Raw genomic sequence first — 26,867 nt, 5'->3', positions numbered from 1 at the left:
ATTTCGTTTTAAATAGGAATAACTAATTCAATAAGAGTAATATTTATTTAGATTTATTTAATTAATATTTAAGTTAGGGGAGTGTTAGGGTTAGTGTTAGACTTAGGTTTAAGGGTTAATAATTTTATTATAGGTGGTGGCGGTGTAGGGGGGCAGGATAGGGGTTAATAAATTTATTATAGGTGGCGACGGTGTAGGGGGCAGATTAGGGGTTAATAAGTTTAATATAGGTGGCAGCGGGGTCCGGGAGCGGCGGTTTAGTACTACAGGGAGATAAACATCAAAAGCCCCTTACCTAAATATCCCAGTATAAACACTAAACACCACCATATGTGTAAAACTGCGAAACAGACCATATAATAAAACCCTGTTAACCCGAAATCCATAGTCTGCATCAGATAGAAATGTTAAAAGACTGATCCTTCTGTTAAGCATAAAAACCCTATATGACAGGGTATATCTATGCAAAATAACCCTGATAGGGTATCGGTAGAGAGGTTACATATAAATCCCAATCTGAGAGGATTATGTGACGCAGACCTAAACTATATAGTGGTTTATAGGTGTGCGGTGGTCTCTAATCCTACTTAGCTAAAAGAGACGTAACCGCACACATTAGCACTGATTATTAAATGCCCACAATATCTCCTTATTGCCCACCCCAACTGGGGATACTCAGCAATAAAGTAAGAAAAAGTCCCTTACCCTCAGCCATGCCACATTAGACATCAAGCCATGGGGGCAGGAATACAGGGACTCATGGTAGAAGACTCTTATTCTTCTCATAGATCCAGGTCTGCCAGCTTCATTCAGACTTTTGACAGGCACCTGAAGCAGAGGTAGAACAGAGTAACTAACCCTGGTTACCTGGTGGGAGTTAGCATAGATTGCTAGAGGGATAACAAGGACTACCCTGCGACCGCCAGCAGCTAACAGCTACCATTAATCTTACTCAAGAGGATTACATGGATACAGCATTGCCCCAGTCCTTTCTTGAAAGGGAAACTACCCATTTAAGAACCTAGTTCTTTCTTCAGAGCACTAACTTTGCACTCCTCCCTTCAGGAAGGCAAAAGATGACGGAGAGTTATGGGAAGATACTTAAAGCTTTTGCTGGGGTGTTCTTTGCCTCCTCCTGGTGGCCAGGAGTTGAATTCCCACTAGTAATTAGAATGGATTAATGGACTCTCCATGCCATTGGAAAGAAATATAATTTATGCTTTGCCTTTCAATTTTTGATAGATTTTTGATTATTTATGATTGTATTTTTTTCTGGCAGCAGTTCAAGTATGCACCACTTTTTTGCCTGCTCCTTTTTTAATATTATTCTTTCCTACCTTTCTTATTCTCTGTGCTTGGCTATACATCAGTCTAGTGTCCAGTAAGGTGGGAGGGGCCTCCTCCTAATGGAGTGGCATGTCCCAGGAGTAATGGCTCGTGGACTCTCACCACCATGACAGAAATTAAATTGATCAGGTAAGCATACATTATATTTATATATTTTGGCTAGGAGAGATTCTGACTTTCAGCTTTCTCATGCAAGCCTCCTTTTTTTGATAAGGGTTAACTAAGAGTGAAGATGGGTCTTAGAACCGCTGGAGGTGGTAAGGTACTCTGATCAACAGAGCATTGTTTAAAATATGGGGTACACATTGTATTTAACCCTTTATGTGCTGTTTTGTTTGGTATGTAAATTGTTTGCTCTTTTTCACAGTTTTTTTTCAGTGCTTATTTGACAGTAAAGGTACATATCCCCAAATCCAGAATTCCAAAATCCAAACTTATTCTAAAACCTAAACTGTTTAATTAATGTTTTTTTTTAAATAACTTTTAAAAAATTACTATTTTTCTCTATCTGTAAGTCACAAAAGATTAAAAATGTACTACTTTGTATCAGCTGTATTATCACATTTATATATTGCCTAAATGGCATAAGATATTGTTTACATTTGGTACCATCCCCTCCCTCAACTGTCCCATTTTACAGATGAAAATATTCAGAAATTCAAACATTTTCCGGTCCCAAGCATTTTGTATAAAGGGTTTTCTACCTGTACCTTATTATTATTGTTAATGTTTAAAGTGAATGCAAACTTTAATGAATTAAAGGCCAGTATCAAATAATAATCTTAAAAACAGGGGAACTTTAATTCATTAAAGTTTACAAAGATGCTTATTTTGTAAAATATTTTTGTTTTTTGTGTTATGGTAAATGATGGCTAAATGTAGCAACCAATCAGCAAGCACTACCCAGGTGCTGAACCAAAAATAGGCCGGCTGCTGTGCGTACATTCCTGTTTTTTCATATAAAGATAGCAAGAGAATGAAGAAAAAATTATAATAGGAGTAAATTAGAACGTTTCTTAAAATTGCATGCTCTATCTGAATAATGAAATACATTTTTTGTGTTCCTTTAAGCAACCAGTTAAGGTGATACATTCTGTAAGGCAGCTCCTTTCTCTTTTCCTGTTTCTGAACTGCAGAAGCCAGCTATTCCTTTTGTTCCATCGTCTAAGTTTAAATGTATGTTTTTTCTTTCTTCTGTTAATTCAGAGATTTAGGAAACCTATCCTAAATGGGGGTGCAGCTATTTTTCAGCTATTTCCACTCTTGCCAGGCATACCACTATTCCTTTGGAGGATAGTTCCTCTTTCAAGGATCCTTTTACATAGAAAGCTTGAAGGTTTTCATAGGTGATACTTTCAGCTTGCAGTCTTTATGTTTTGACCTGCTGTCAGTGTTGCCTGTGTAGCTGCTGGTACTGCTGTTGTTGGTGGGACAACCTTTCAAAAGGCTCATTATGCTTCCATCTCTTCCCAGAGTTCTGACTACTCCAAATCTTTCTAGAGGTATAGTTCTTCTTGGTCCAAAAATAAACAGTCCAAGAAGTCTAAACCAGCCTCCAAGACCAAATGAAGGTGTGGCTCCCATGCCAGACCAGTTGCTGGTGGGAAGCACTTTAAGGGGTCCATTTATAATTGTGCGGACAGAAATAATCCGCTATAGCGAACCATGTCCGCCGCACATTGATAAATGCCGACAGCATACGCTAGCAGGGGGTGTCAATCAGCCTGATTGTACATGATCGGGCGGATTGCAATACGCCACCTCAGAGGTGGAAAGTGTCTCTTTCAGGAGGCTTGAGAAAGATCTGTTCAGGATCCCTGGGTATTGCAAATAATTTCCCAGGGATATCGAATTTTCCTTTCATTCAAGGCAGCCTTGAGTTCCTTTAAAGGACCAAACTTTTTTGTTTAACTTTAAGTGATCTGGAATTAATGGGAGAGATTGTTTTAGTTCAAACTTTAAAATTAAACCAGGGGTTTTATTCTAATCTCAAGTCACATTTCTGAGATTTGCTTTTCTAGACAAACATTATCAGTTTGGGGCTCTGTTTTCTGTAGTTTGAGCTCAGGGAATCTCTGTAATTCCTTACTTGGAGGACCTACTGATTAAGGCACCCTCTTTTCATCTAGCTGTGTCTCACATTTAGATGGTACTTCAGTTGCTTCAGCGTTATGGTTGGAAAATAAATCTTCCAAAGAGCTCCTTAAATCTTCATTCCTGTGTGTCTTTTCTGGGGTTCATAATCGGTTAAGTGATTATACATTTGCTCATGAAAGATCAGTGTAGACTGAACCCGCTGCTTCAAAAAGATAGTCCAAATGCTTCCTGTTCCCACAGAGTACTGTAGCGGTGGTGGAATCAAGCCACTGAGGGTAAAGGTACTAAGAACAAAGTGCAGGCACTGCGGGGGGGGGGGGGGGGGGTAATACCAAAAAAGGATTTTTTAAGTAGACAAAAATATAAAACAGCAGATGCTAAGCGCTATAACAAGCCAAAAAATGAGCAGACAGACTACAGGCACGGAGTCTGGCGCATTTCGCGCCCTCTAGTGGCGCTTATTCATAGACATACCCATTACACTTAGTAAGCCCTTTTTATAGGCATATCCTGCTAATCATAGGCTAAAAAAATGGCCAATCTTAACAAATGTTACAAAAATAAACAGGATAATGCTACAAAGTGGGCAAGAAAGTGTAATGGAAAACAGATACCAACACAAATCTTCTATTAACCATTTAAAAGACAAACTATATGGAAATTGACAAATATTGAAATATCAAGAATTAGAAAAACCAGCAAATTATGCTATAAAGGTACTGAACTGATTGTTTAAAATACACAAGACATGACATTATATAAAAGGAAAAGAGATATCCGGAACTGAAAAAACTCATTAAGAATGAGAAAAAATGAGAGAAAAAAATACTAAATGTATATTTATTAGATATGAATTGGATACACCTAAAAAACCCTAAGGGGATAATTTTACAAAAATATGTATGAATATGAGGGTAAGAACACATATATAAATATGTGTTAACATTATGGGTCATAGTACAATACTCATAGAAAAGGAGAATAGGTTGTGCGATTATTTAAATGCACTAGGACCAATAAATATTTGATATTTGATCATTTTACCTACTATGTATGGAAATTAATTATCAATAAAATAGTTAATATCACATTCCCTATTCATGCCCATGGAGAGTCTAGTTTTAATTTTAAAATCCAATATAGCTCCTTTTTCTCTAGGATTTTAAATCTGTTGCCACCTCTAATGGGAATGATAGCTTGATCAATAATTTTTATTGTCATGTTAGCTTTATTAGTGAAATGAAACCCATTAAATGGTTCGCTACTGCAGAATCCTTATTGTAATTTTTGACGTCTCTAGTGTGTTCCCCAAATCTTTTTCTTACTTCTCTAGACGTTTGGCCTGTATATTGACATTGGCATAGATTGCAAATAAGAAGATAAATAACAAATGTGGTACTATAATTTGCATAGAAGTCTATCTTAAACTGTTGTTTTGTTGAACTACTCATAAACACATCACCCAATGATACATTGGTACACATATGGCAGTTGCGTTTCCCACTTCTAAAATTACCCCTCTTATAAAGCCAATTTTGATTTACACTCTGAACAAGAGTTCTTGCTTTTTTAGGAACAAATTTTACATTTTCCACATATGGTTTTAAAATATCATCTCCCAACATCTCCCAACAGTAAATGCATATGTTTCCTTAGTATCTTAATAATAGAGTTGTACTGCTGTGAGTATTCAGTGGTAAATACCACCACATTTTTAAAGGCTGGATCTTTGTAAGTATCATGAGGTATGTCCCTTTCAGCTGATTTTTTTCATGTATGTCCTTATGCTCTTCCAGCATTTTTCTAAAGGACCTTTTTTGTATCCTCTCTTAATAAGCCTATGCTGTAGTTCTATAGACTGAGTATCATACACTACATTAGATTTTGTGTTCCTTCTTAGTCTAATAAATTGTCTTCTAGGTATAGCTTTAATTACATGGCCAGGATGTTGAGAGGTGGCATGTAGTATCGTGTTACCCGCCGTAGGTTTGCGGAATGTCTTTGTAACTATTTCACTATTGCAAATTTGTAAAGTGAGGTCAAGAAAGCTGACTTCCGTTCTGCTATACTGACCAGTGAATCGTAAATTTAATTTATTTTCATTAATATATGCCATGAATTTGTTAAATTGTAAATCATTCAAAGGTTTTTTTATGATGACCAACAAGTCATCAATATACCGGACATAAAGCAATATGTCTTCAAGCCAAGGATTCTGAACACTGTACAAATGTATCAATTCCCATCATGATACATATAAATTTGCGAATGCGGGGGCAAATTTAGCCCCCATGGCGGTTCCACAGATTTGATTATAGGGGACTCCATCAAACATAAAGTAATTTCTCGAGAGAAGAAATCTTAACACATCTCCTATGTAATATTTGAAGCTGCAACATACCTGTGATCTTCTGCAGCTGAATCCTCTTCCTTCCATTGTTCATTGCATGGAAGTTGTGGGTTTTGTGTTGGCTGCCTCAGATGCATTTACATTTGCAAGATTTCATCTCAGCCACCCAATTGCAGATGCTGCATCAATGGAATGGGGATCATAAGGAATTTATATCATAGTTCACTGGGCCTCCATTCCTTGACCAATGTGAGTAGTAATTTCCACAGATGCCAGCCTGTTGGGGTGCACTCTGGGGGTCTCAGAAACCATAGTGAGTTTGCACTTCTCATGAGGTTACTCATAAATATTCAGGAACTCTGTGCAATCTTCATAGCTTTCCAGCTCTGGACTGGCCTCAGACTCTTTTCTGCAATTCCAGTCAGACAATTGCAGCAGTGGCCTATGTTAATTAAAAAGGAGGAACTTGCAGTTCCTTAGCGACAAGGAAAGTGTCCTGCACCATTAGTTAGGCAGAACTTCATCATTGCATGATTTCTGCTATCCACATTCTTGGTGTGAACAATTGGGAGGCAGACTTTCCCACTTGCCAGTCTTCTTCAGGAAAATGGTCTCTGAATTATGAAGGTTTTGACCAGATTGTGAGACAATTAAATTTAACACGCATCGGTATAGAGCAACTTCAGAGCTCTGATTAACTGTTTAAAGTGCAGCTACACTCAAAATAACACATGAGGTCTCATGTGTTAGGGAAAAAAAGGCACGCAAAGGGCTTTAACATAGAGATACATACAGTACATATACATGTCTAAATACGTATATGTTTATATATATATATATATATATATATATATGTGTGTGTGTGTGTGTGTATTTACAGGCATATATAAACACATATATCAGGCCCGGACTGGCCATAGGGCATACCGGGCATTTGCCCGGTGGGCCGCCGGTTACCTTAGCCCCGCCCACTAGTACTGCTGACTTAAAAAATTATTTGAGAACTTTTTTTTGTAAAATATTTATTAAATGTTTAATTTTTAAACTTTATTATCTGTAGTCTGCAGGCGCAGCAAAAATTAAGTATCCTCAACTTTGGTACTTCAGGGCCAGCCCATATACAAACAAACATGGGCCCATTCGGATTGGCCGCACAGGCTGCGGCGCACTGCTTCCGGCCTGGGTCTGAGTGCACTGTTAGTGACGTCACAGTCACACACACACACCGTCGCCCTGCACGCGGCTGCACTACATGCCGGGTCCACATGGTGTGTCAGTGGTTGGAGGCCGGAAAGATGCTGGAGTCTGGAGTGGTCCTGAGTCCTCCATAGGCTGAGGCTCCATCATCATGGCATTCTGTGAGGCAGGGGGGCTAGCTAGTGAGCAGTGCCAGTGATGACGCTGTGACTCAGCAGGACAGGTGGCCGGCAGCAGGGGCAGGCAGGCAGGAGGTAGGTGAGGTCTGGAGGACCTTTTTTTGAGTTGATTTGATGATCATGTCACAATTACTAATACTAGTATTAGTTACTATCTAAAATATACATTAATTTACTAGTAATAGGCCAGGGCCGGCCGCCTATGTACAGCAGCCTGCCAGATTGTAGGAGTCAGCAATGTTAGGTTAACCCTTCACAAAGAGGTAAATGTACTTAGCAAGAGAGGTGACAGTGTATAACATATATAATATATATATATATATATATATATATATATAATATATATATATATATATATATATATATATATATATATACACACACAGGGAAATTTTGAGCCCTGATTTATATATATATATTAAAATAGTGCAGCAGCTGTATGTAAATGTAAATGTTAAAAGCTGCTATATGTAAATGTAAAAATTAAAAATGATTAGCCCCCAAAACATGATTTTATATGCAGTATATAGCAGATGTGCACCCCTCTGTGTATCAAATTGTGAATAACCTGCTCTGTACTGTTTTAAGAGGGGTTAACATGTTCCTTTATTGTGTTAACTTCATATTCCTATTTTATCTAAGTATATATATATATATATATATATATATATATATATATATATATATATATATATGTGTGTGTACATATATATATAATCAAACAAGCAGGGAACCAGCACACCATAAATTTCAACTGCCGGGGTGCACTTCTAAACATTCACATATCCATAATAACAGGGAAGGCACTCTCCGTTTACAACCTCGTTTACCAATAAACGAGGTTGTAAATGGAGAGTGCCTTCCCTGTTATTATGGATATATATATATATATATATATATACACTTTTTTACCCAATACCCCCCCCCTGCCCTGTTTATCTGTCGGGTATTTTTGCAGCAAACACCTGGCAACCCTATGTGGGAGTGGGACTGAGTATGGCTTACTACACCTGCAGATTTGTACTCACACATGATACAGGTCACATGATGCCATCAGTGAGCTGCAGCCGTAGGCCAGGCTGGACATTACATGTGCTGTGTCACGTGGTGCAGAAGCATTGCCTGGCTTTGCACTACTGTGAGCTAGCTGAACACATCTAGTGAGTTAATAAGTACATGTGTGTGTAACCACCTATCACCAGCTAGCTCCCAGTAGTGCATTGCTGCTTAGGATATGTACATACATTTTTTAACAAAAGGATACCAAAAGAACAAAGTAAACTTGATAATAGAAGTTAGTCTGAATTGTGAAAGTTTACTTTTGGCTTTCATACTCCTTAAAATCTAGATTAAAGTTTGGCTTATTCAGATGGAATTGTTTAAGAATGCACTTGTTTTTCATGAAAATCTAGCACTTTATTTTGGTTTTGTTGTGTTGTTTTTATATTTTACTTTTTTTTCATACCAACCAATTGACAAAATACAGTGATTATAGGGTATTAGAAATGTTAATGTTTTTGTCACTTAAACAAGTATTATATTTGCCATGTTTGGTATACGGTTAAATAAGAAATGGTGAGCAAAGTGTGTGTGTGGGGGGGGGGGGGGGGGAGTGGGCCTCTTTGCCCTAATATGCCCGGGCCTTTTTTTTTTATCCCAGTCCGGCCCTGACATAAATACAAATATATACATATATACAGTATGTGTGTGCAATATTCATTTCACTGTGTATGTACTGCTACGTGAAAAACATTGGAATGTGAAATATTCATATTTCATGTCGGGTTGGTGCACTTGAGAAAACATGGTCGGGTTTGCGCGACTTGATGGGTGTTATATTTTTTTTTTTATTTTTTTTTACTTTTCGAGCTCCATTGTAGTATAAGGGGAAATAAGTTAACACGGTCATGGTATTCACGCACAAAAAGCTTATTTCTAGTGGAGTTACGTGGAGTTACGTCTGATCGGAACAGCCGATAGAATGCGAGTTCAATACGATTGGCTGATTGGATCAGCCAATCAGATTGAACTTCAATCTGATTGGGTGATTGCATCAGCCAATCAGATTTTTTCTACCTTCATTCCGATTGGCTGATAGAATTCTATCAGCCAATCGGAATTGAAGGGACGCCATCTTAGATGACGTCCCTTAAAGGAACCTTCATTCGTCGTTAGTCCGTCGGTTGAAGAGGATGGCTCCATGTCGGCTCCGTTGAAGATGGCTCCGCTCCGGATGGATGAAGATTGAAGATGCCGTCTGGATGAACACTTCTACCGGATGGAGGACCTCTTCTTTGCCGCTTGGATGAAGACTTCTACCGGATCAAGGACCTCCTCTGCACACCTTGGATGAAGAATTCAGCTCGGCTGGGTGAAGACGACTCAAGGTAGGATGATCTTCAGGGGGTTAGCGATAGGTTTATTTAAGGGGGGTTTGGGTGGGTTAGAGTAGGGGTGTGTGGGTGGTGGGTTGTAATGTTGGGGGGTATCGTATTTTTCTTTTCAGGTAAAAGAGCTGATTACTTTGGGGCAATGCCCCGCAAAAAAGCCCTTTTAAGGGCTGGTAAAAGAGCTGATTACTTTTGTATTTTAGAATAGGGTAGGGAATTTTTTATTTTGGGGGGCTTTTTTATTTTATTAGGGGGCTTAGATTAGGTGTAATTAGTTTAAACTGCTTGTAATTCTTTTTTATTTTTTGCAATTTACTGTTTGTTTGTTTTTTGTATTATATTATAGTTTATTTTATTGTATTTTATTTTAGCTAATTGTATGTAATTTATTTAATTAATTTAATGATAGTGTAGTGTTAGGTGTATTTGTAACTTAGGTTAGGATTTATTTTACAGGTAATTTTGTATTTATTTAAACTAGGTAGCTATTAAATAGTTATTAACTATTTAATAGCTATTGTACCTAGTTAAAATAAATACAAAGTTGGCTGTAAAATAAATATAAATCCTAAAATAGCTACAGTGTAATTATTAGTTATATTGTAGCTATATTAGGGTTTATTTTCTAGGTAAGTATTTAGTTTTAAATAGGATTATTTTATTTAATTTTAGGAATATTATTTTGTTTAATTTAAATTATATTTATGTTAGGGGGGTGTTAGGGTTAGGTTTAGAGTTAAGTTTAGGGGTTAATAAATTTATTATAGTAGCGGCGACGGTGCGGGCGGGAGATTAGGGGTTAATAATTGTAGGTAGGTGGCGGCGATGTTAGGGAGGGCAGATTAGGGGTTAATACTATTTATTATAGTGTTTTTTAGGCGGAGTGCGGCGGTTTAGGGGTTAATACATTTATTATAGTGGCGGTGATGTCCGGTCGGCAGATTAGGGGTTAATAAGTGTAGGTAAGGTGGCGGCGACGTTGGGGGGAGCAGATTAGGGGTTAATAATTATAATATAGGGGTCGGCGGTGTTAGGGGCAGCAGATTAGGGGTTCATAGGGATAATGTAGGTTGCGGCGGTGTCCGGAGCGGCAGATTAGGGGTTAATGGTATATTGCAGGTGTCAGCGATAGCGGGGGCGGCAGATTAGGGGTTAATAAGTGTAAGGTTAGGGGTGTCTAGATTCGGGGTTCATGTTAGGGTGTTAGGTGTAGACTTAGAGAGTGTTTCCCCATAGGAAACAATGGGGCTGCGTTAGGAGCTGAGCGCTGCTTTTTTGCAGGTGTTTTTTTTTCCGCCCAAACTGTCCCATTGTTTCCTATGGGGATATCGTGCACAAGCACGTTTTAGCTGCTTACCGCTACCGTAAGCAACGCTGGTATTGAGGGTTGAAGTGGAGCTAAGTTAGGCTCAACGCACCCTTTTTTGAGCCTAACGCAGCCCCTCAGGCAACTCTAAATACCAGCGTTGTCTTAAGGGTGCGTTGGGAAAAAAAGCAGCGTTAGCTATGCGGGTCTTTACAGACAAAACTCTAAATCTAGCCGATAGGTTATAAAGGAAGCCTCTTTCTGATGCTGGCAAACAAGGCACAGAACCTAGTTCAGCGGGTAAGTCGTGCAGCGTTAAGCAGCAAATTTTAATTTTTTTTAAAAATATGAATATATACATATAAATGTATGTGTTTATATGTGTATATTCTCATATTAACACATACATATATATGTATATAAGCATATACATATATATATGTTTACAGTTTAAAATAGTCTCCATAGCGGTCTATGTAAAAGCACTTTTCAGTGCCGTTTTTTTTTTCTAATACCCCACATTCCCTGCTTTGTGAAGTTATTTAAAAAAAAAAACTCATATTTTTTATTTTAATAAAATAACTGTCCACTTTATTTGGGGGGCAATTCTGAGACACTTTTTTTTAATGAACCTGAGGTTTGACCTCTGGTTAATTGTGCTGAGTGCAAAGTACTACCGCAAATTCGCTGGAGCATTAACCAGCCACTTGTTACGGCTTGTTATTTAACGTGCACACTAATTGGGCAAATTTGCCCCTTTAGAATATGGTATATTGAAAGCAAAAGAACAGCTAGTTCCCAGGCAAACTGCAGAAGTGAATGCTGTGAAATCACAAGTCCTTTATTAAAATGGGAACTAGATTTACTTTTTACAGTGTTTTGACACATACTGGAAGTGTAATCCCCCTCAAAAAATAAAGAATTGTACTTCCAAAAGAAAAAATCATATTGTATTTCCAAAAAAACAAAATATAATTCCAAAAATGAAGATTGTACTTCCCAAAAAAAAGAAAGAATTGTATTTGTAATAAACATTTGTATTCTAAAAGAAATAGTATTTCCGAGAAAAAAAAATTGTATTTGAAAATTAAGATTTGTATTCGTATGTCACTATTTATGTACAATGATAAAGAATCACACTTGCTTGCCTTTTTGATAGCAATCTTATACCATATAAAACAGGGTTCAAATAAATGTTACTTCTGTTTTACTTCACTGTATAATATACACAAATAACTGGCTATTTAATTGTTAACTGGTTATATACTTTACTAATATGTGATACAAAAAGTAAAAGTAATCAATACTGGCCCCTAGAGGCAATTTGTAACTACAACAAATAGTGCAAACAGATCTTAATACAGACCAATAAAATCCTGTAAATATAATATAGTAAAATCTCCTTTAGTATAGAGAAAAGAAAAGAAAAAGTATTTTTGTATGATGAACTGATAGTTGGTATTTGGCAGCCTCCTCTTCACCAGATGATCCAGAGAAGAACTATAAAACAGAAAACAACAGAGGGGCGCCTCATGTGTAGTATTATCTTGGTGATGACAGAGATATAATTGAATAGCCAAATAGGTACTCACATATTACACAAGCACACTTATGTGCTGGTAGGGGCAGGCTGTAGATTTGTATAGGTGTAACAGCTCACCCTTTCTGGGATATTTCCAATACAGTAATGCTGCAGCAAATGTAAAAGCAAACAGAAAGCACTATATGTGCAGACCATTAAAAGTAAAACATAGGTGTGTACTTAGTAGTAGAAGATGGGTACTCACATACTCCCATAGCACACCAATGTGCTAGTAGATGCAGGCTGCAGATTCAGACAGGTGTGGCAGCTCACCCAAACAGATAATCCTTCAAGTATTGATGAAATGAGAAGAGATGCAGGTTTTGAGCTTTCCAGTGGCTGTGTCCTTCTCAGTACAATTGAGCAGGTGGTAGGAAATGAATTCCACTCCAAAGATAGAAGTTAAAAAATATTTATTAAAAACAAGTAAAAAATTAAAACAACACCAAGGTTGTTACATAGAGTGGATTGTAGGGTCACCCAGTTGACCCCAATAATTGCAACGCGTTTCTCGGTTTACAAACCGTTTCATCAGGCATATCATATTCATTCCTACCTCTGCTCTTTATACCCTTCATACAAACAAGCAATTGACTCCTTTCTAATGGGTGTGTGCCTCATTAGTTCCCACCTGTGTAAATTGTCAGATGTCTCTCAGACTGATTTGTTGTTGAAAACAAAAGACAATGTTGATAATGCAAAATAAATAAAAAACTAAGTGTTCCCCTTTTGTTTGTGGATTTATGTATTTATATGCAATGATATTTTGAGGAATGTCATTGTTCCTGTATGCTTGTCTAATTTGTGTTTTAAAAAAATTTATCGGATAAGATAATTATCTTATCCGATAAATTTTTCTATAGGATACATGATTGGCCAGTTCACAAACACCCTCTATCCAATCACGTCATAGATCCTCCGACTTGTAAATACCTTTGAACACACAAAAAAAATCTTGTTTCTAATGAAAAAGTAAATACACTTTGTCCTCCGACTTGTAAATACCTTTGAACACACAAAAAATCTTGTTTCTAATGAAAAAGTAAATACACTTTGTTTTTTGAGTGCCACTATCAAGATCTTAGTACATCTTTGGTTGACATTGAAACTGTTCTAGTTAGCAACAATAATGTACGATTTGACTAGATTAGGGGAGTTTTTCATTTCCACATGAAAAAACACAAACTATACAAGTATATTTGACTTGATTGAGGTTTACATTCCCACATTAAAACACAAATTAGACAAGCATACAGGAACAATGACATTCCTCAAAATATCATTGCATATAAATACATAAATGCACAAACAAAAGGGGAACACTTAGTTTTTTATTTATTTTGCATTATCAACATTGTCTTTTGTTTTCAACAACAAATCAGTCTGAGAGACATCTGACAATTTACACAGGTGGGAACTAATGAGGCACACACCCATTAGAAAGGAGTCAATTGCTTGTTTGTATGAAGGGTATAAAGAGCAGAGGTAGGAATGAATATGATATGCCTGATGAAACGGTTTGTAAACCGAGAAACGCGTTGCAATTATTGGGGTCAACTGGGTGACCCTACAATCCACTTTATGTAACAACCTTGGTGTTGTTTTAATTTTCTACTTGTTTTTAATAAATATTTTTTAACTTCTATCTTTGGAGTGGAATTCATTTCCTACCACCTGCTCAATTGTACTGAGAAGGACACAGCCACTGGAAAGCTCAAAACCTGCATCTCTTCTCATTTCATCAATACTTGAAGGATTATCTGTTTGGGTGAGCTGCCACACCTGTCTGAATCTGCAGCCTGCATCTTCTAGCACATTGGTGTGCTATGGGAGTATGTGAGTACCCATCTTTACTTTTAATGGTCTGCACATATAGTGCTTTCTGTTTGCTTTTTCATTTGCTGCAGCATTACTGTATTGGAAATATCCCAGAAAGGGTGAGCTGTTACACCTATACAAATCTACAGCCTGCCCCTACCAGCACATAAGTGTGCTTGTGTAATATGTGAGTACCTATTTGGCTATTCAATTATATCTCTGTCATCACCAAGATAATACTACACATGAGGCGCCCCTCTGTTGTTTTCTGTTTTATATACTTTACTAGACTGTGTGACTCATGAATTTTCACAAAGAAATTAAAATTTTCACTTAGACCAAAGGTTACCATATTTATATTACTAATTATCATTAGTAGACATAGTCACCAAACCTAAAACTTCTTGCCCAAACCATGATAAACTGGGAAGATAAAGATATTTTGATTTTTAGGATAATCTGAGTAAAAACACATGCTCCCAATGCCTTTGGAAAACAGTCCAGGGTTTTTGTTTGCTTATTTAAAAAAAAAAAAACAACAACAAACAAAACGGTGCAGAATAAGGTTCCTGGCAGACTTCTACTTCTGCTGCTCTGATGTTCTTTTTCTTCATAAGAACACTCTATGCTCCACTTCGCACACCAGAACGCTACCTCTTTGGCAGTGCAGCATTCTGGGACTTATATTTCCAGATGTGCGTTCTAGAAAGGATCCAGCTACAATGGGCTAAATTTCAGGTGTTGCTAGCAGTGGCAAGCAAAAATTGGGGTGGGGGGGGCACCCATGGGTGTCTAGAAGACTCAAACCCAGGGTGCCAGATACTAATTTTAAGGCGCTAGTGGTTCCCAGGTTTGTGGAGCCCTGATTTAGAATATGGGCCTGTTTTTAAATCAGGGTTTACCAATCCTAATCGTCAGAACCCATTAATAGGCTAATTGTTTTTATATTATGTTATATAAAAACATGATTAATAACCCTGGTTACTTAATCACAGATTATATTTCCTGTGCTACACTTCAGTCATGAAAAACAACACCATAAACAAACATAGATTTTTTTAAATGTCAGTAAACCTGAACGTCTTTAATAAAGTATTGAATCTTTTTCTTGTTCCTACCATTTGTTTAAGCTTAACCATGACTATGATTGTATTATACAGAGAGATGAAACCAGTTATTGTTGTCCATGGAGGTGCTGGTACAATTGTCAAGGAATATGAAGATCAATATCGTTCTGGAGTGAATCGGGCCGCATTAAAAGGTTATAATGTCCTGAAGCAAGGAGGAAGTGCACTGACTGCAGTAGAGGAAGCCGTCGTAGTGATGGAAGATGATACACTTTTCAATGCAGGTAACTCCTCACATTCACATTGAAATTCAGACTTTAATTTAGTTTAGCAATTAATAAAAATACTTCCATATTAATAACAACCAGCACTTGATACTTGTTTCATACCTTTTTGGAGAGGTAGAGCTTCCACAATTTTGATTTCTCCTTTTCCACCGTACCATTCCCCTCCCAATGTTTTTGGAAATAGTTGTTATTTTGCATAGCTATAATCTTATATAGTAACAAATTACATTATCATTGTACATTTCTAGTAACAAACATATTCTTAGTTTAGAACATCTAAAAAGTTTACGCCATCCTGTATCCTATATAAGAGAACATATAAGGTTTCTGATTAGTCTGTTAGTAGACATAATGATGGATTAGAAGCCATGTGTCTGTCATATAAGAATGTAGTTTACGTTTTAACCCCCATTTTAAAAGTTCATAACTATGCTGCTTGGAGTGTCCTTAAGAGAGGTTATACTGCAGGGCTTAAAGGGACAGTCAAGTCAAAATTAAACTTTCATGATTCAGATGGGGCATGCAATTTTAAATACTTTCCACTTTACTTTTATCATCAGATTTGCTTTGTTCTTTTTTTATTCTTAGTTGAAAGCTAAACCTAGGTAGGTTTATATGCTAATTTCTAAGCCCTATAATTCTGCCTCTTATCGGAATGCATTTGACAGTTTTTCACAGCTAGAGGGCATTAGTTCACATGTGCCATATAAATAACACTGTGCTCACTTACTTATGAGAGGTCACTGATTGGCTAAAATGCAAATCTGTCAAAAGAACTGAAATAAGGGGGCAGTCTGCAGAGGCTTAGATACAAGGTAATCACATAGATAAAAAGTTATATTAATATTAAAATTATATATACATACACTTTGAGGACATGGGAGTTGCAGAAAAACAAGAGCGAAGGTAGCAGACTGATAGAGGTAATGTGAGGGGCATGCATCTGGAGGTAAAGTGAAAGCAAATATATATTAATACTCTCCAGCAGTAAATAGATATTGCTATTATGTGAAGGCGCTAAAAACAAGTAAAACAACATATGTAAATATCTAATGTGGGGTGAGGAGGGATAGACAGATAAACAGCACCGTGTGTATGTGTGTATATATATATATATATATATATATATGTATATCTGTGTGTGTGTGTGTGTATTTGAATATTTATGTATGTGTATGTATATATATATATATATATATATATATATATATATACAGTATACAAGGAGTGCAGAATTATTAGGCAAATGAGTATTTTGACCACATCATCCTCTTTATGCATGTTGTCTTACTCCAAGCTGTATAGGCTCGAAAGCCTACTACCAATTAAGCATATTAGGTGATGTGCATCTTTGTAATGAGAAGGGGTGTGGTCTAATGACATCAACACCCTATATCAGGTGTGCATAATTATTAGGCAACTTCCTTTCCTTTGGCAAAATGGGTCAAAAGAAGGACTTGACAGGCTCAGAAAAGTCAAAAATAGTGAGATATCTTGCAGAGGGATGCAGCACTCTTAAAATTGCAAAGCTTCTGAAGCGTGATCATCGAACAATCAAGCGTTTCATTCAAAATAGTCAACAGGGTTGCAAGAAGCGTGTGGAAAAACCAAGGCGCAAAATAACTGCCCATGAACTGAGAAAAGTCAAGCGTGCAGCTGCCAAGATGCCACTTGCCACCAGTTTGGCCATATTTCAGAGCTGCAACATCACTGGAGTGCCCAAAAGCACAAGGTGTGCAATACTCAGAGACATGGCCAAGGTAAGAAAAGCTGAAAGACGACCACCACTGAACAAGACACACAAGCTGAAACGTCAAGACTGGGCCAAGAAATATCTCAAGACTGATTTTTATAAGGTTTTATGGACTGATGAAATGAGAGTGAGTCTTGATGGACCAGATGGATGGGCCCGTGGCTGGATTGGTAAAGGGCAGAGAGCTCCAGTCCGACTCAGACGCCAGCAAGGTGGAGGTGGAGTACTGGTTTGGGCTGGTATCATCAAAGATGAGCTTGTGGGGCCTTTTCGGGTTGAGGATGGAGTCAAGCTCAACTCCCAGTCCTACTGCCAGTTTCTGGAAGACACCTTCTTCAAGCAGTGGTACAGGAAGAAGTCTGCATCCTTCAAGAAAAACATGATTTTCATGCAGGACAATGCTCCATCACACGTGTCCAAGTACTCCACAGCGTGGCTGGTAAGAAAGGGTATAAAAGAAGAAAATCTAATGACATGGCCTCCTTGTTCACCTGATCTGAACCCCATTGAGAACCTGTGGTCCATCATCAAATGTGAGATTTACAAGGAGGGAAAACAGTACACCTCTCTGAACAGTGTCTGTGAGGCTGTGGTTGCTGCTGCACGCAATGTTGATGGTGAACAGATCAAAACACTGACAGAATCCATGGATGGCAGGCTTTTGAGTGTCCTTGCAAAGAAAGGTGGCTATATTGGTCACTGATTTGTTTTTGTTTTGTTTTTGAATGTCAGAAATGTATATTTGTGAATGTTGAGATGTTATATTGGTTTCACTGGTAAAAATAAATAATTGAAATGGGTATATATTTGTTTTTTGTTAAGTTGCCTAATAATTATGCACAGTAATAGTCACCTGCACACAGAGATATCCCCCTAAAATAGCAAAAACTAAAAACAAACTAAAAACTACTTCCAAAAATATTCAGCTTTGATATTAATGAGTTTTTTGGGTTCATTGAGAACATGGTTGTTGTTCAATAATAAAATTAATCCTCAAAAATACAACTTGCCTAATAATTCTGCACTCCCTGTATATATATATATATATATTGAAACTATATACATATCAGCACCACTAGTACAATAATATTGGGATATTGGGAGTCATACACAGAACATAATGTTTCCATAATGAGATACACCTGTAGTGGTGCAAGGTAGTGGTAAGATTAGTAATATACTTAAAAAGAAGAAAGAATAGACCACTATTATCCAGCACAAGACTATGGGGCCAATTTATCAAAGGTCTTGCGGACCTGATCCGACAGTGCGGATCAGGTCCGCAAGACCTCGCTGAATGTGGAGAGCAATACGCTCTCCGTATTCAGCATTGCACCAGCAGCTCACAAGAGCTGCTGGTGCAACTCCTCCCCCTGCAGACTCGCAGCCAGTGTGCCGCCAGCAGGGAGGTGTCAATCAACCCGTTCATACTCGATCGGGTTGAATTACGGTGATTCCTGTCCGCCTGCTCAGAGCAGGCGGACAGGGTCTGCTTCATAACTGCTGTTTCTGGCGAGTCTGAAGGGAGAAAGAGAGAAAGAAAAGCTAACAACCCTGATACAGTTGATATATTTAATTATAACAATTTGCAACATTAATATAAACAATTTGTTTCAAATGGGCAATTCGAGCTGCATAATAACAAAAAGGAGAAAGTCCAACAACAATGTCCATTAATTTAAATCCAAAATAATGGATAACATATGTTGTGTGTCCTAATGAATCATGCAAATCAACAGACTGACTTCAACTTGTTGTACGGAGATCCAAAGAGTTATAATCCTATTTAAAGTAACCAAACACTCCCTCTGACTCTCCATATATAGATGGTTTAACCTTATCAGATTAAACATACACATTCACAGAGGGTCCATATTAGTGAGGTTATTCAAAATTTCATGGATTATATTTGTAATCCGCAGGCATATGTTAGTATGCAATTGATTAGTAGCGCAGGCTCAGCTTGTTTAAGCAACCATTCATACAGGTTTCCCATATCATTATATTCCATAGCAAACAATCTGTCACACCCTCTGACTTCCAGCAAACAGGCTAGTTATCCTATGCAGCCACTTCACAGTGGTTTATATTCAGTGTGATTATTAAACATCAATGAAATGGTTACCTGTTCCGATTTCAGTTCAGAGAGAAGCTGTATAAAAGCTGTGTTCACCTGCATCTGGGGTATCCAGACACCATGTCCGCTTCGTCTCCTGTTTCTTTTTCTTTTATGGCAGGTTGAATGTCAGATGGTCAAAAAGGCACTTTAGTGCATAGCACGCCTTCAGGAGTATTGCCCCAATGTAAGAAACAAATTGAAGAGATTGGCGGTGTTCAGCTGACAACACCGCCGAAGTTCAGCAGCTACGCGCGTTTCACCCGTTCAACATACGGGCTTCTTCCAGCTTAGTTCTCATTGGATGTTTCCCTCCATTCATTTAAACAATAAGCTCCGCCTTTCTTTACTATGATTTGCCTGATGACATACTACATATTCCATTTGTATACGTTGCCAAACTATTTTCCAACATGCAACATGTGAATTAACAGAGAATATTATACATAATTTGCTCACTAAAACAATTCACCCGTGTACCGTAAGCAGAAGGCTATTCACAAAGTACTATTAGAAGAAAGCAAACAACTATTAAACCTAACTTGGTTCTTAAAGGATCTTAGAATTCTTCACTCAGCGGATCTTTATTGTATATTTATACCTCCAAAATATATATATATATATATATATATATATATATATATATATATATATACATGTATACATACTTTAAATGTCCACTAATTCCAGTCCTCTAAAGCGCAAAAGATTCTTATTACTGTTGTGAAACTCCATAAAGTGTCTTGCTACACTACTGTATTTAATACATTTGTTTTTTATATCACGTTTGTGTTCTTTTATTCTTTTCTTGAGTTCCCATAAGTTTTTCCAATATTAAACATGGGACAATTACAGGACACCATATATACCACACCTTCACTATTGCAAGTGATGTGTCCTTTAATTCTATGGAGTTGTCACAAAATGTATCTCCTGTTAACATATTGATACAAACTGAACAATGTGTACATTTAAAATTTCCATCTTTGCGTTTATTGGTTAGCCATTTTCCACCAGTTAGTTTTAAATGACTATGGACTAATATATCCTTTAAATTCGGGGCTCTCTTAGGGGTCATTAGGGGGGTATTTCCTACAAATTTTGCAATAGTCGGGTCAACCATTAAGACGTGCCAGTGCTTATTCAAAATAGCACGAATATCGCTCCATCTGTTGTGAGTACTGATAAATCTTGTATATGGACCATTACCTCTATTCTCATTGTTACCATACAGAAGACTTTCTCTATCTTTATGCTTTGATTTAGGTCCTTTTGATTTAATCGGTTAATAAACTCAATAAGCTTCACCTCAGTGTCCTCCCATAGGAGGAACACATCATCGATGAATCTAAGCCACAATGCAATTGATGAATTGTAGCTCTCATCACAGCTTAAAATGAAGTCATGCTCCCACTTTCCCAGATAGAGGCATGCAAAAGTTGGGGCGCAACAAGTCCCCATTGCTGTTCCCAGAATTTGTTTATAGCATTTATCCCTGAACACAAAATAGTTGTGTCTCAGGATAAATGAAAACAATTCTAGAACCAAATCAGTGAGTTTCTTGTATTCAAAGCCTCTTTGTGACAGAAAGAATTTGCATGACTGGAATAGAGAGCTTCAACATCAATGGCTACCAAAATCATTTCAGGGTGTGTTGTTATACATCAGATTCCCAATTCTGTGTACACTTTATTAATCAATTATTTGTACAGATAGTTATTAGACATCACCTCTTCATGAATCCTTGTTTGTCAATTCAACTATAATCTGTAATCACCTATAGGCAGATTAGATTAAAAACGACACGATTTTCCATGATCCCCAACGTTAGAATCATCAGCACTAAGCAGAAGTGTAAACACGAAATAACCGGAACCGGAAGTGCTAGTAAATAGCGATACCGGAAATAATGAAAGTAAACATAAGATACATGCGCATGGCTAAATTAGCAGAGAATAAGAATAAAAACTGGAAACAGTGAAAAATTAACAACATAAGTCGCAATACAACGAACCAAGTAGGTTTATTAAACTAATAGAGAGCCATTAAGTCTAAGCACCAATATTTATATACAGGATGTATAGGATATTAGCCGAAACCGGAAGTAAACACAATATACGTTAGCAAAACCGGAAGCAAACACAACATGTTAGCGAAACCGGAAGTATAGGCGGAAAATTAATTTTGAAAAAAACCTTATGAAATATGCCAACTAAGGGCACATATGGAAAGGAAGAATTCCAAATGGAAATGGCCCAAATACAAATGGCCCTAAAAACATACCAACAGCTAAAAATAAAGATTTTAATGACACTCTTGCCCATACCCATAATGCATCTAAACAGGAAGGGGGCGTGGCGCCCAAACACTAGTCTTGATAAAGGCCAGAAGTACATGGCCGAAACGCGTCGACTGATCTGAGTAAGCATAATACTGATATATCTACTAAACAGTTTGCATATATTATAGTATTGTTTGTTTTTCTTTTCAGGTTTTTTTACAACCTAATTTGTTTGTTTACATCGCATCAACACTGAGTCACTTTTCCATTGCACTGAGACCACCATATTACATTGGACACTTTGGACTAACTTTTGATAATATATATACTGCTACACATTTTTTGGAGGAATTTGATTTTTTTTAATTATTGTTTTATATACTGCTACACAATTTTTGGAGGAATTTGATTTTTTGAATTATTGTTTTATTACATCGAGTGAGCACATTTCACATTTTTTTTTACATTTTTTCGCATTTTTTTCACATATATATTTTTTTGAATTTTTTTAAATTGGACACTAACTTAGACACTTATTTTTGTCTCATAATTTTATGCTTCTTCTGGATTAATACCAACCATATACAGACTTAGGAGCATCCATAACAATCTGGACTTTAAGAAGGTGCACCTTCTACAATAGGTCATTTGGCCTATTAGGCTATTCCTTTATCATCAATTTTTGAAGTTTATCAGCTTTTACTCTTTTTGTTTTCAATTTTATTATATTTTATTGTAATTGTAACATGGATCCAAGCGTTTTTACTACTGTATTATTCTGTGAGGAGTTTACTGATATTTTAATACAACTGTGTGGAATAAATTTCATAATTTTAAACATTTTTTTATTACACCACCTCTTTTTACATCTTTGCAAACAATTCACAATCGTCATTCATTTTCAGCCCTATTGGCGCTCCCTTCCCCATCCTCGGCTTATTTGGCGCTCACCTCCACTTCCTATCGATTCTTCTTTACATTGGGTACACTAGGGTACCCGCTGAGGAGAGCTAGAGGCAATCCCCATCCCTTTTCCCTACATCTGTCTTTTGCGCAGGATATACATTCTATCTTCTGTGTTGTTATACATAAAGGAAACCCAGCACTCACCAGATAGCTCACAGCTAAGATTTAAAATGGAAAGGTTAGTCACCGCATCTGGCCAAATAGGATAAGCTCAGGCACCACGTCAAGGTCCTTTCCAACACCTGAGTCCCTAACACAGCCACACAATGCAGACTCTCAAAGCTAGACAAACTGGGAACAAGGGAGGGGAGCATAAGTATATGTAATCACCCAGCAACATACAAAACACGGAAGGGGGACTGCACTCCAAAACCGGCCCAGGTACACATCCCATGACCCTGCAACATGCCAGCCCTGGGTGCTAAATAGCACTCACAAAAAGCTGTGCCATCACCAGAGTCATAGACAGTTAACCCCAGACAGGAGTGGGTGCAAGAACCATGGGGGATTACAAAACGAATACAACACATAAAGGAAACCCAGCACTCACCAGCTAGCTCACAGCTAAGATTTAAAATGGAAAGGTTAGTCACCGCATCTGGCCAAATGGGATAAGCTCAGGCACCACGTCAAGGTCCTTTTCAACACCTGAGTCCCTAACACAGCCACACAATGCAGCCTCTCAAAGCCAGACAAACTGGGAACAAGGGAGGGGTGCACAGGTATATGTAATCACCCAGCAACATACAAAACATGGAAGGGGGACTGCACTCCAAAACCGGACCAGGTACACATCCCATGACCCAGCAACATGCCAGCCCTGGGTGCTAAATAGCACTCACAAAAGGCTGTGCTGTCACCAGAGTCATAGGCAGTTAACTCCAAAATGAATACAACACATAAAGGAAACCCAGCACTCACCAGCACATAAAGGAAACCCAGCACTCACCAGCTAGCTCACAGCTAAGATTTAAAATGGAAATGTTAGTCACCGCATCTGGCCAAATGGGATAAGCTCAGGCACCATGTCAAGGTCCTTTCCAACACCTGAGTCCCTAACACAGCCACACAATGCACGCTCTCAAAGCCAGACAAACTGGGAACAAGGGAGGGGTGCACAGGTATATGTAATCACCCAGCAACATACAAAACACGGAAGGGGGACTGCACTCCAAAACTGGCCCAGGTACACATCCCATGACCCAGCAATATGCCAGCCCTGGGTGCTAAATAGCACTCACAAAAAGCTGTGCCCTCACCAGAGTCATAGGCAGTTAACCCCAGACAGGAGAGGGTGCAAGAACCATGGGGGATTACAAAATGAATACAACACATAAAGGAAACCCAGCACTCACCAGCTAGCTCACAGCTAAGATTTAAAATGGAAAGGTTAGTCACCACATCTGGCCAAATAGGATAAGCTCAGGCACCACGTCAAGGTCCTTTCCAACACCTGAGTCCCTAACACAGCCACACAATGCAGGCCTATGACTCTGGTGACGGCACAGATTTTTGTGAGTGCTATTTAGCACCCAGGGCTGGCATGTTGCTGGGTCAGAAGATGTGTACCTGGTCCGGTTTTGGAGTGCAGTCCCCCATCCAGGGTTTGTTGTTATACCATTCAATTTTTTCAAAACATTAAGTGTATCCTTTATGTATGATGGAAGAATTAGTAGACTTGGTCTTAAACAGAAATCTACATATTGAGAGATTCGTTCAGTTAAGAATTCCATCCCTGATATTATTGGGCGTCCTGGAGGAGGATATTTCTTTTTATGTAGTTTTGGTAAACTATAGAAAGTGGGTGTTATGGGATTACTTAACAAATAAAAAGTCAAACTCTCTTTGATTTATCAATCCTTCATCTTTTGCTCTTTTTAATATGGCTAATAGTTCCTCACTATATTTTGTTGAAGGGTTGAAACATAATACTCTATATTGTTTCTCATCTTTCAACAAACGATGACATTCATCTACATAACCATTTGTATTGAGAATAACTATATTTCCACCCTTGTCAGATGGCTTTATGGTGATTTCTGTATCATTGCTAAGTTCTTTTAAAGCTTTTCTCTGCTTTTCAGTAAGGTTATCTAAAGTTTGAATATTTGTATTCAGTAGATCAATATCTCTTTAGACCAGTTTTACAAAATTGTGTATTAAAGGAGTACTTGAAAGAGCTGGCATATATTTTTATTTGCTTTTAAAATTACTGATATAATATTGTTGTCGTGATAGGTTCTTGATCATCACTTTCACCAGCCAATTCCTCTAAGGCTCTAAGACTTTGCCTTTCGTGAATATTTAAAATGGTTAAAAGAAAGAGAACAGGCAAGAGATATTATTAGACAAAAAACAACAAGCAGTAGTTGTAACATCAACCTCTGAGAATACACATAAGGAAATGACTCATATAATATATAAGCCCATAGTAAACGTATAGAAAAGTCTCATGGATAACAAGCCACTAGCTCCAAAAGGAAAGCCCAAGGAGAACAACGTGGCAATAATCCCCAGACAGTTCACAAAGGGGTAGTATGATTAGCCCCTAGATGCATAGAGCTTTGTCACTAAGAGTCAGATGTATATAGTCCAAATCAGTTCACCTCTAGCTCCAAGTCAATGTTTCAAGGAGAACAACGTGGTGCTGATATGAGGACAGTACTCGAACGGACTGAGGAATTCTCCACTAGGTCATATAGACACAGCGTGGAGGTAGATTCCGGTTCACTCACCCCAGAAGCGTAGTCAGTTAAGCAATCTTCTAGCTGATCCGGCGTTCGTCAAGGCTCACCAATTCCGTGACCGTCTGTTATCCAATCAGGAGCGAGTTAGAGGAACCAGGCGTATTTGTATCAGGTAGCCGTCCACACCTCCTCTCATTAGGAACACGTCAGAGTAGTCCTCCCACCAAGCCCGTATAGGCTGTGTGATACACCAAGGGATAGTGTTACGTGCACTGGATCCGCAATGGTATTAAATAATACCAGCAAACTTAGGCATCCAAATCCATAAATGAGGTACAGGGACACTGCTTTGTATTGTCATAAATCAGTTGAAAAGGTAAAAAGAGTCCTGGAGTATAATGCTGTAGCCAGAAGTAGACATCTCAAAGTCCACGTAAATAGGTTAAATATAAAAGAGAAAATCCGACAAACAGCTGTAGGTAAACCAAACGATGTATAGCTTTATTCCAGATTAAAACAGGCAAGACATGCTGTTAAAGTTCCAAACAATAGTCTGACCGGTTTCTGTATCTGACCGTAATCATAGACTAATTACTAACATGTGTACACTCATTTAAAAAACACGTAGCATCTCCTGATTGGCTAAAATCAACATGATATGAAATTTAACTCCATGTATAGCAAAACATTTTTGCATAATTGTATATCTTGTTTTCCTGGTAATTTGACCAATCCCTTTGGTATTTCTTTTTCTTTCTAAATTTTATAGAGTCTTGAATTTTTCTTAGCTCTATCTTAGTCAATTCCATTAATCTTTCATATTTGTCTTTATCTTTCCAAACCTCCACATCATTTTTAGCTGTTAATAAATCACTTTTAGCTAGATTACGAGTTTGGCGTTATGAGTGAAAAAGCAGCATTATGGCCAATAACGCTTAATTTTCCCTTTTAGCCTGTCACGCAAGTCAGTACCGCACTTTTAAAAAAGTCCTTTTTCAATAGGACTCCCATAGCGCCGGTATTACGAGTTTGCCTGGGAGGCCAAAAAGTGAGCAGTACACTCTATAACCACAAGATCCATTTTAAAAAAGTCCTTTTTCAATGGGACTCCCATAGCGCCAGTATTACGAGTTTGCCTGGGAGGCCAAAAAGTGAGCGGTATACTCTATAACCACAAGATCCGTACCGCCATCTAAAGTCAGTAGTTATGAGTTTTACGTTACAAAGCTGTACCATAAAACTCATAAATAAAGTGTTAAAAAGTACACTAACACCCATAAACTACCTATTAACCACTAAACCGAGGCCCTCCCGCATCGCAAACACTATAATACATTTATTAACCCCTAATCTGCCACTCCGGACATCGCAGCCACTATTAAAATGTATTAACCCCTATTCCGCCACTCCCCGACATCATCAAAACTGCCGCCCTCCCGCATTG

The 26,867-nt window shown here is 37.8% G+C and overlaps 1 protein-coding gene across 1 annotated transcript in view; it reads left to right on the top strand.

The window, feature by feature from the left end:
* Positions 1-26,867, top strand: part of ASRGL1 (asparaginase and isoaspartyl peptidase 1) — a 125,365-nt gene that overhangs the window by 15,679 nt on the left and 82,819 nt on the right. Inside the window, exon 2 of the mRNA XM_053710431.1 lies at positions 15,427-15,617. Within this exon, the coding sequence (XP_053566406.1) occupies positions 15,431-15,617 (187 nt within the window). The 5' untranslated portion in view covers positions 15,427-15,430. The remainder of the gene's footprint in view (positions 1-15,426; positions 15,618-26,867) is intronic.

Source organism: Bombina bombina, chromosome 4 (genome assembly GCF_027579735.1).
Source record: "Bombina bombina isolate aBomBom1 chromosome 4, aBomBom1.pri, whole genome shotgun sequence".
Lineage (NCBI taxonomy): Eukaryota > Metazoa > Chordata > Amphibia > Anura > Bombinatoridae > Bombina > Bombina bombina.
Note: the sequence above shows the minus strand (reverse complement) of the source record. Positions and strands in the feature narration are given on the sequence as shown.